We start from the raw sequence: 10,358 nt of genomic DNA on the forward strand, positions 1-10,358 counted from the left end.
CATTTGTTTCCGTTTTGTTTTCAAACAGATCAATTATAAATCAAAAATTAAATTCAGTGTTTGAATTGAGAAATATTAATCTTTTTCTGTGAGTTTGCATACTTATCCGAAACTAATTTTGAGTTTAATATCTCGCGTGAGTTCATTTCCATGGTGTTTTGTTTACAAATGTCTGCCTCCATCTATTAATTCACAGATTTAATAATTTACTATTTAACAGATTATCTGATACAGACATGCCTGCAGGTATAAACATTGACCATAAAAACACACCTCTATGGAGGCTAACACTAAAAGGAATTCGCCCAAAATCACATTTGCTCTTATTTTCGTACTTGGCCTTTCGCTCCGTCTTAATTAGTCCGAGATTGCTCTGACGTCTGACGGCTTTTTAGCCAGAAAAGCTGGGGCCGTGGGACCCCAGCTTGTCTGGCTAAACAGCCGTAGGACGTCAGAGTAATCTCGGACTACGTCTTAATATGGACATATCGCTATTTGGAAATTGGAAATCTGCAGTGCTTGAACTTTTTTAAACATCTATTAAATGATTACTTTAATTTGCGTGACTGTCGTCGAACAAAATGAAATTGTTTTTTTAACGACCTTGACTAGCTATACAGCCCTTGCACAGTCGGCTTTGACGTCGAACAGACCTAACACCCACTTTAAAGGAAAATGTACACACTATTAACAGTTGTAACATGATTGCTTCCATCAGCATATGTACAAAAATGTAGTATATACATGTAGTTAACCTAACATAAGCAGTTGGGAAGTACATCTTCAGCTCACTCGGTTAAAGTTTTAATGTAACACATAGGTCGAGGTTCACGCCCTGGAGGAGACAAGATGATTTTGTAAATGCATATAAAAGAATCATGCTCTCAGTTTACACAGTTTAAAGAGAGACAATCAAAACTTTTGTAAAGCAGTGTACACATGCATTGTCTCCCTAGATATTTCATTTAGCATTCTGGTAAACAGGTAAATTTGAAATACCTGTACCATCTTGTTTCTATAAATTATACCATCATATCCATCATATAACCTATATGAAACCACTTCAGATATTGAAAATTAAGTATATTTATATTTAAATTCAAGGGAGTTGTGATAATAAACTGTTAGTTTACAGAACTCTGTGTACTTTTAACATGAATGATCTTCACATCTCATTTGTGTGGTGTAATTACCATATACAGTGTATTAACTTATAATATTGTAATGAATCACATTGTGTTTTTTTATTGTAGCAGCAATTAGTTCTTTTATACTGCTCACATAACTGATAACTGGAGCTCTTTTGATTTAAAATCTATAAAATTCTTAAGCACACTACTTTAGTCTTTAGAAGTGTCAACTTGACACTATAATCTCTCTGTAATTTGAATCACACTGGTAAATTTACGTCACTTTTGTATAAAACTCATTGGTACATTTGTATTTATGATGTGGCACTGCAGAAAAAAATATATAACTAAATAAATAATTAAATAATAAATTACTAAAAAAAAAAAATTAAATTAAAATTTAATAAATAATTAACCCTTATAAAACCTTAACTATCTATTTTGTGAACCTTCCAGTATCTTTAATAAAGACCCCTAACAAATGTTGAATATGGACCATAATTTGCTATTGGGCTCGTTTCCTATAACTATAGAAAAGTTATAAAATTGTGAATTACTGTAAGAAAAGTTGAAACTACATCTAAAGATGCCATTATTTTTTATCAACATACAAGTGTATGCTACTCTTCCCTAGAAAAAAAATTGAAATTAACAAGTTTCAAAGATTATACAACCGTATTTTTGTGTCGTTTCTCGCGTTACTTATCGCATCCTAAGTGCATAACGCTGACTGATTTATAGATAATCGTCACCCGCAAGTTCGTAACTTTTGCTTTCAAATAACAAAGAACATCGACCAATAAGAATAGTGAGAAGAAAATACCAAGAACTATTAGTATTTCTGTAGCAGGTGTAGAAAACACTGTCGTTACTTTGGTTTCCCATTTTGTAACGCAAATTTTAGATGGTGTAATCTACTTTGTTGTAAAAGAATTCTTTGCAACAATATGCAAATATGAACTCTCGCGAGATGTTCAAACAGGTAAATCAGATATGATTTACATTCTTGTTTTGTTCTTCGTAATAATTAAGTTAGAAAATGACGTTATCGTTATGCGTTACATTTCACACGAAACAGAAGTCAAGTTATTTATTAAAATTGTTTTTGTCATTATGTTCTAATCATTTCCTGTCATACGTGAAACATGTGACTAACATGTGATCACACCCTTACAGCCAGATATACAAAAAACTAGGTCTAAACATTGTTTTTGTTTCCAAAGGGGTGATAGCAAACATAATCTGTAGACTTGTTTCGTCTTGTTTAAAAAAGGAAAATACAATTTTCAAAAGATTATGCCGGGGGTCTATTATTTTTCCTATGTGCATAATGTTACATACAATCTTGTGTGAAAATAAATGCCCAATGACTTGACAAAATCGATTTCAGACTTGACCGACATTTTAACACACTTCGTTTCCCAATAACGATGTGAAGGGTCCTTGGAAAATTCAATCAAAATTACGTCTCTTATCATGGTGCTGATGTTCGTTGGATTGATTTTGCTTTAGCAGTAAATATTACTGTATATTTTAGGTGAATAAAGATAATTTAATAAAAAATACATGTTAATATACCGTTACACTTGGAATGTACCAAGTTGGACCAAGTTGGTATCTTTGTCACAATTTTTAATTATTTTTTTTTATTCATGTTCTGCAAACACTTTTCAGAAACGCAATAAACTTGTCAAAGGAAAAGTAATCTTTTACCATGCATGACTTGAAAGGAAGCACTTTATTGATTTTAGCCCACTAAAGTAGGTTCAAATGTGGAAACCATGTAAATGGAATACAGGTCACAAATATCACATGGTGCCTATTTTAAAGATTCTAATTCCAAGTTTAAAGTTTTTTCTTTACTGGATTTTAAGAATTTTACATTGCCAATGATTTGCAGGGGCGTAGCTGCCGTAAGGCACTATAGGCACGTGCCTACACATAATTTTTCACAAATATTTTTTTTTTTTCTGACAAAAAAATGATAAACAACGTTATCTGTCAAAACTCTTTGATTATCGCATGTCATCTGTACACTAGCCTCTCGTTCTTATAGTGAATGAAATATTGCATAGAAATGAATGTCAGTATGATTTTACCTTATATAGAATCTATAAACTTGAACTTTAGTTGGTTCAGATCATTTCACTTCTATTAACAAGAACTTGAATAAACCTCAACATAGACACAGGAGGGTTTTATTTTAATTAGTTGTTGTTAGTTTTCAATTAGCTTTCCACTTTGCCTTCACCCGACTTGCCAATGTTGGTTGTCCGTTTGACTGTGCAGGATGTATAACTACGCAGTCACGTCAGGTCAGAATGAGGACATTAAATCCGATGCCTAGTTATAGAGAGAATGCCTCTCTTTGTGGAGTTCGTAGTTGGTCTACTGAAAGGCAAAATTTCTGCTCCTATCCAATAATCCCTCATTTTCCAATGCATGGCATTTTCAAATTTCCAGACCTTCGTCTTCGACACCTATTACAGGACCTATCTCCCTGTTGTATTTATTGTAAAAAAAATTGTCCAAATTCCTAAGCAGGTAGGGATTTTACAGAAAAGGATGTAAAGAAATACGAATTTCTTGAATTTTTTTACGATGGAATGAACAGAACAGAACTGTGTGTATGTGTTTGTGTGGCTATGGTAAAGGTTTAAGAATAAACAAATATTGATGTTTTTTTTGTCTAGCCAAAAAGATAGTTTTATTATAAAGTAATATCAGTGTTTACGTGGGTGCCTTATTTTTTTTTAATGAAGGATCGTCACAATATTTACTATTAATTTAGTTATACGTAATATATCAATCAGAACGGAATAGATATGAAAATACCAAACAGGGTGTACTGCTTAATTAAAGGGGTACGCTGATCTACGCTGGGCAGTGCATATATATATTGTAATTTTTTCCCCATATTTCCGACTGTGCTGCGTTATCTAATTCACAAGTCAGATAACTCATAATTCTTCGAACTTTTCATCATGTATATTATAATTATCATGAATAAATGACCAGTAAATTTAATATTTTTGTTCATAAAATTATGCAGCTAAAATGCTGAAAACCGTTTTCCGTCGGGGGGCTTCGCCCCTCTGAACCCCCTACCAGGGCTCTGCCCTGGACCTACTGCGGGGCCTTAAGCGGCCCCCAGACCCCCTGCCGATTGGTGCCTACAGTTCGCTGGATATCTAGCTACGCCCCTGATTTGGAATAAATTTTATATAACTGGAATTTCAAAACCAAATATAAATTACATTTTTTTGGCTAAAACATCAAGATACAACAATTATGGTATCCTGTATCAATGAAGAAAATATGGAAATTCCTGAATAAATTGTATTAATTGTTTTCAAAACAAGCACATATTTAAGAGTTTTATAATAAAAAACTTAACATTTGTAGAAAATATATTGTCAAATAATTAGTTTTTTTTGTTTCAACCATAACTTGAACATGTTAAATTTAAGAAACTTTTGCCTGCATAAATTGTTTTTTAACCCTTTCCTCCATAATGACGCCTTTTGACGCCACCCCCTTTACTCCATAATGACGCCTTTTGACGCCTGTGTAGTACCTCAGTTGAAACACTTCGACTACAAAGTGTCTGCAGTTGACTTAATAAAGTTTGTATCCAACATGAAAAGGAATATCATAGGAATATTTGACTTAAATTTATTTGATGAAATAGTTGTTTTTCACAATGCTTTAATACTTCAAATCATAAGTTCAGCATTTTATCAAAAAAATCCTATGCGAAACAAGTATGCAAAAAAAAAATTCAATGGAGGAAAGGGTTAATACAACACATATATTTTTAATTTGATGAAAGTTTTCACTTTTTTATAATTTATTTTGTCCACCGTCAGATACTTGGTCCATCAATTGGATTTATTTTTTTACTTTGTTTTTATACATTAAGGTTAGCAACCCCCCTTTTTTTGGACGATCAATGCATTTGAATTGGGACATGTAATTGGAACCCCCCCCCCCCCCCCCTTTGTCCTTGGTAAGGAACCCCCATTTTTAAAATGGCTGGATCCACCCCTAGCATGTGCAGTGAAACAATTAAAGACAAAAGAATCCATGTATAGGCTACCATATATAAAGTCTGCTACATAGATGACAAAAGGCCATGACATTAAAAAAATGAAACTTTTCAAAAACTAATGGCCTAATTTATTACATACATAAATAATGTGGCTGTGTCAAAAATGTCTGTTAGTGCTTAGCCTCCTCTAAACTGGGACAGTGGTGAACCATACAACAAAAGAAGAAACTGTAACATTCAGTTCAATGAAAAAGATTGAAAATTTTCACCATGATTTAATATCTAGATCTCTGGATTAAGAAATAAAAAAAAAATCTTAAATTTTAAAAATATTTCAGAAAATCAAATAGTTGAAGGTAATTTGTCGTGTTTGTGTGAATCTGAATGTGAATAAAAATGTTGTTGTAAATTATGTTTTATTGTTGTGAAACTACTACTTAGAAAATATTTAAAAAGAAATTGTATTCTTATTTTTTGCTTTATTTTCACATTGAAGACCATATAGTAAAATTCTGTATCCACCTGTTTGAAACTAAAGGCAAGTGAACATTTTGAATTTCAGAATGTAATTTTATAGTAGTAGTTTCCAGCAACTCAAATCAACTAACACTATCTATGTGGATTTTTGTGATTCCAGCTTTTTGTATTAAATTTTAAGACAAAACCGAACTATAAAAAAACAAAAAAAATATTGCTGGTACCAGCCATGCTTGCTTTGCCTTATTAGTGATGTTTTCCAGCAATTATTTTAAGATTCTGAATGTACCATTTTATTAAACAAAGATTTATTAAGTTCATTTAAGGTGGTACCCAACACTTTAACTAAAATTAATTTGGCTCGTTTAATTTTCATGAAATTTTGCTAAAGTATTTACTTTGACCCTTTAACAAAAATATAAAAATTTCAAAAACTTTGAACCAACCGTTTTGTCAGAAAAATTACACTGGTTATATAGCAGTTTGACAAACACCAATTTTGATCATTGAGATGCTTACTATTCCCTTAACAACACAACGTCATTAAAACGTTCTGATGATTTTACAGAGTTATCTCCCTGTAGTGTTAGGTACCACCTTAAGTAAGAAATATGGTGGTTGGTGGGTGTCCTATTGACATTGAGTTTAATTTATCAATAATTATTGTTTTGTCATGTATATTGCGTGTATGCACATAGACTTTGAAAAAGAAAATATTAGCTTTTTTAAATCATATTTTAATTAAATTCAGAGCAATATTTCTTTTAAAATTTACCCCGATAACTATCAGTACATTGTGATGATTAAAATAGACAAATTACATATGATGCTAACTTTGATTTTTGTTTATTTAAATGTAAGTTGTTGATCATCATGATCATGCTGATAGAGTAAATTAAATTCTCAATAAAAATAATAACGTTTCTTTTTTTCTAATCCACATTGCAATATTTAATACATGTATATATCATGTCACAGATTCACAAATTATTTCCCCTTATTTCACCTCCATATTGTTATCCTGAAACAAATCACAACCTTAAATTTAATTCTTTACTAATAATCACATGTATGACAGTATTAAGTTCATCCCTTATCATTTGTTTCTCATTTCTTCCCTCTTCAGGTTACAATTTTCACAAATTTCTGACTTATGAATGTGCTTCACATATGTACATTGTACATGTATCTCTTGTCAATCATACAAAGCCTAATGTTAATCTTTTGCATTGATGCTAACCTAGATTTCTGTGTATTTTCAAGGTATACAGGGCTAATTGTATTAAACACAACTCTCAAAAAATAAATTACACAAATTTATTTTACAGTAATGATTGTTACTGTAAATTTTAGTCATGTTTTTTTAAAGTATCTCACAGAAAATAATAACTCACAATTTAAAATTTGGGTTTCATTATTTGAATGCCGTACTGTATTACATGAAATTAAAGGATCCAATGCCGCAGATTTTTTTTAATTTGCAGTATAACAATGGCCAGTGCAAACAATATTTATACAGTATTTTATTATTATGGCACAGGTTCACTAATTACCTCCCTTTAAATGATTTCAATCATTATCACAGATAAAAGTAGCATAAGATTTCAAAATGTAATGCACATCTGATAAACGGCTTGTGATTTAGATTATAAAATATTAGGTTTTCTAAAATTTGAAGTTTGTAAATATCAATAGATGTGGTAGAACTGGCAATGACACAACTCTCCCTTCAAGTCACAATTTGTAAAAAGTAAACCATTAGAGGCCAAAGTACCACATTGGACACAGAGCCTTACCTTATACTTAACATATTATTTTTTTTTTATATTTTTCAGACAAGAAGGACAAGAAAAAGGAGGAAGCAACACCTACTGTGTTGAAAGGGGTCTATGTTTTCCCAAATGGAGATAAATATGGTAAGACAAGTTTTTGCAAGCAAATTAGAAGTCTTGTATATTGGTATAGAGAAATTGAAAAAAACATCAAGGGGCTATCATAAAGTCTAAGGCAACAAAATTATAGTCCAGACTCTTGTTTTCTGTTTTCTGTTTACTGCCCCCTACTACCATGACTACTTACCTGAGCCATATACTTTAAGAATGTTTTTTGCTTAAGCACTATAAAGTCCAGAGTTTTTCCTATATAATTTATGTATAATTATTTTTGTAAGTACGTACGGTGTACCTACCGAGATCCTATATTATTCTGCCAGGAACCATTCAATGAAGTTAATTAGTCTTGTCAAAGAAGGACCAAAAAAAAACTTTGCCAAAAGAAAGTTAAAAAGAACAATCACTGGCAAAAAAAAATGAGCCAAACATTGAAGGATATAAAAAAGTTTTTAAGTTGTTTGAATGGATTTGATATTCTTGAATTATTTTTCTAACTAGCAGGAGATTAGGTTTTAGATCATTTGAATAATTGGTGAAATGGTAAAATGTAATAAAAATAACAGCAATAGTTAACAATCTCTTTTTAAAACAATTTTCAGAAGGAGATTATTTACATGGTACAGACGGGTCAATGGACCGATCAGGAATGGGAATCCATGTTACTACTGATGGTACAATGTATGAAGGAGAATGGAACCAGGATAAAATGAATGGACAGGGAACCCTGAAACATCCTACTGGTGCCAAGTATGAAGGACAATTTGTTAACAACCAGTTCCATGGTTTAGGGACATATACCTGGCCTAATAACTCAGCTTACACCGGACAGTTTGTTGAAAACAGGTAAGCAATATGATTGTCATAAGCCAAGCTCATGAGAAAAATAAATTTATCTAATGTGTCTTCATGTACACTTGTCTTTGAGTTGCTGGAACAAATTTTCTTAGATTTTTACACTTGATAATAATTAAAGCATGTAAAGAGTCTTTTGTTTGATCGCAGTTCATCATCAGTCTACTGTGAATTCATTATTATTCGTTGGATATTTTTTTTATGGATTTCGTGGGTACAGGTAAACCAGGAAATCAAATGTTCCACGAATAGCTAATTTTCTATAGGCTGGTATGCAGATGTCAGCAATCCACGAAATTAAATATCCACGAAATTAAATATCCACGAACATTTAAGATTTCCTTAATCCACGAAAATTGGTACCCACGAAAATAAATGAATCCACAGTATATTCATTTATAACATCAAAGTTTTTTGCCTTCCTATTATTTTGCTGTTGTGTTTTTTTGAAAAAAAGGTCACCATGCCTAATGAAATTACATAGAAAGAACAAATCTTTTTTATAATTCATTGAAAGATAAAGAAAAAGTTTGACAGCTCGTAACTAAAATTCACCATTTCAGTATCTAACAACTGTGTTTGAAACGTCCTTAAAAAAAATTGATTGGTCTAGGAACAATGTAACCTGATGTTATTGGCCAAAAATCTATTGTTCGTTTACGGAAATTTCAAGAATAATAATTTTACCCATAGGCTATGAGTTTCTGAAACGCAAATCCATTAACTTATGATTTGTTTATATTTGCAGACTTGAAGGAGGTGGAGAGTTTACCGATACAGACGGACAGGTGTGGGAGGGGACATTCAGATACAGAGCTGCTCCAGGACTCAGATTTAAACTCAATCTAGACTAAGATAAAAACAATAACATCACCATGATGGTGATCTATAAGAAGCATTTGGGACAAAGATTGCCTTTATGTCATGGAAGAATTAACATTTGTAAATATTGTACATTGTAAATAAATCATGCAGATCATTAACTTTTGTTTTTACCTGTGTTTTACCTGTTACAGTGTTAGTTTTAGATTACAAATTATTAAGGTGGGCAAGTTTACTTAAAAAACTGCTATCATGTTATTGTCTAGTTAATTTGTTGTGGGAAGTTTAATGGATCTTGCGTGGAACTCTTGATTCCCTTACAGTAAAAACTAGCCCTCAAGGTAAAGGCTAGTGTGCTGAGAGTAAAATACCAACAGTCAATCAAATCTTTTAAATGTCTGTTATTTTTTTAAAATAGTTACGGTGACCTATAGTTGTTAATTTCAGTGTAATTTGGTCTCTTGTGGAGAGTTGTCCCATTGGCAATTATACCACATCTTCTTTTTTATATTAAACAGAATTCTCAACTGTTACCACAGAGGCAAACGATGTTTATTATTAAAATACTGTAAAATCAGAAATTAATGCAAGGTTTTTATTATTGCAAAAATTGCGAGTGAATTGTAATGGCAATAATTTCAATTCGCATTTTGAAATATTTTATATGAATTTAACAGGATTTTTCTCAAAATCGTAAAAATTAAAATCGTATTTAAAAGTCTAAAATGACAAAATCGCAATAATAAATACAGGCAATAATTTCTGAATTTACAGTAATCACATTGAATGAACTAACCTGATAACTATATACTGTATTTAACAACAAAAATCAGTTAACATTGTAATTTATAGTCTGAAACAATTGCTACAGTTTTGGGAAATGATACATTTATGGTAATTTAACAAAAAAAATAAAAAAAAAATATTAAAGTAATGAGATGTGGGTCTATGCCAATAACACACCAACCCAATAACAAAAACATCTAAGAAAACAGTGATCAACACATGCTCTTCAACAATAATGTACAATTGCCCTCACAACATATCAAACTGAGTCTATATACAAGGGAATGGCTGCTAGAACAATGCATATGTACAAGTGACCTTAAAATATATTAGTGTTGTCAAATCGTA

General features: G+C 31.4%; 1 protein-coding gene across 2 annotated transcripts; it reads left to right on the forward strand.

The window, feature by feature from the left end:
- The first annotated feature begins 103 nt into the window (after positions 1-103).
- LOC134701014 (MORN repeat-containing protein 2-like) lies at positions 104-9,385 on the forward strand. Of its 2 annotated transcripts, XM_063562161.1 has the most exons (5): positions 117-246; positions 5,520-5,537; positions 7,494-7,574; positions 8,150-8,393; positions 9,151-9,385. In XM_063562161.1, the coding sequence occupies exons 1-5, from the start codon at positions 237-239 to the stop codon at positions 9,254-9,256; spliced, it is 459 nt and encodes a 152-aa protein (XP_063418231.1). In that variant the 5' UTR covers positions 117-236; the 3' UTR covers positions 9,257-9,385. The 2 variants fall into 2 exon arrangements, with proteins under 2 accessions (XP_063418232.1, XP_063418231.1); XM_063562162.1 differs by lacking the exon at positions 5,520-5,537 and having other exon boundaries at positions 104-246.
- Positions 9,386-10,358: the final 973 nt, after the last annotated feature.

This window comes from Mytilus trossulus, unplaced genomic scaffold (assembly GCF_036588685.1).
Source record: "Mytilus trossulus isolate FHL-02 unplaced genomic scaffold, PNRI_Mtr1.1.1.hap1 h1tg000210l__unscaffolded, whole genome shotgun sequence".
Lineage (NCBI taxonomy): Eukaryota > Metazoa > Mollusca > Bivalvia > Mytilida > Mytilidae > Mytilus > Mytilus trossulus.

Coding starts and splice junctions, on each gene's coding strand:
- LOC134701014 (XM_063562161.1), top strand. Junction 7,575..8,149: donor CCCAAATGGAGATAAATATG/GTAAGACAAGTT, acceptor AACAATTTTCAG/AAGGAGATTATTTACATGGT. Junction 8,394..9,150: donor GGACAGTTTGTTGAAAACAG/GTAAGCAATATG, acceptor TTATATTTGCAG/ACTTGAAGGAGGTGGAGAGT.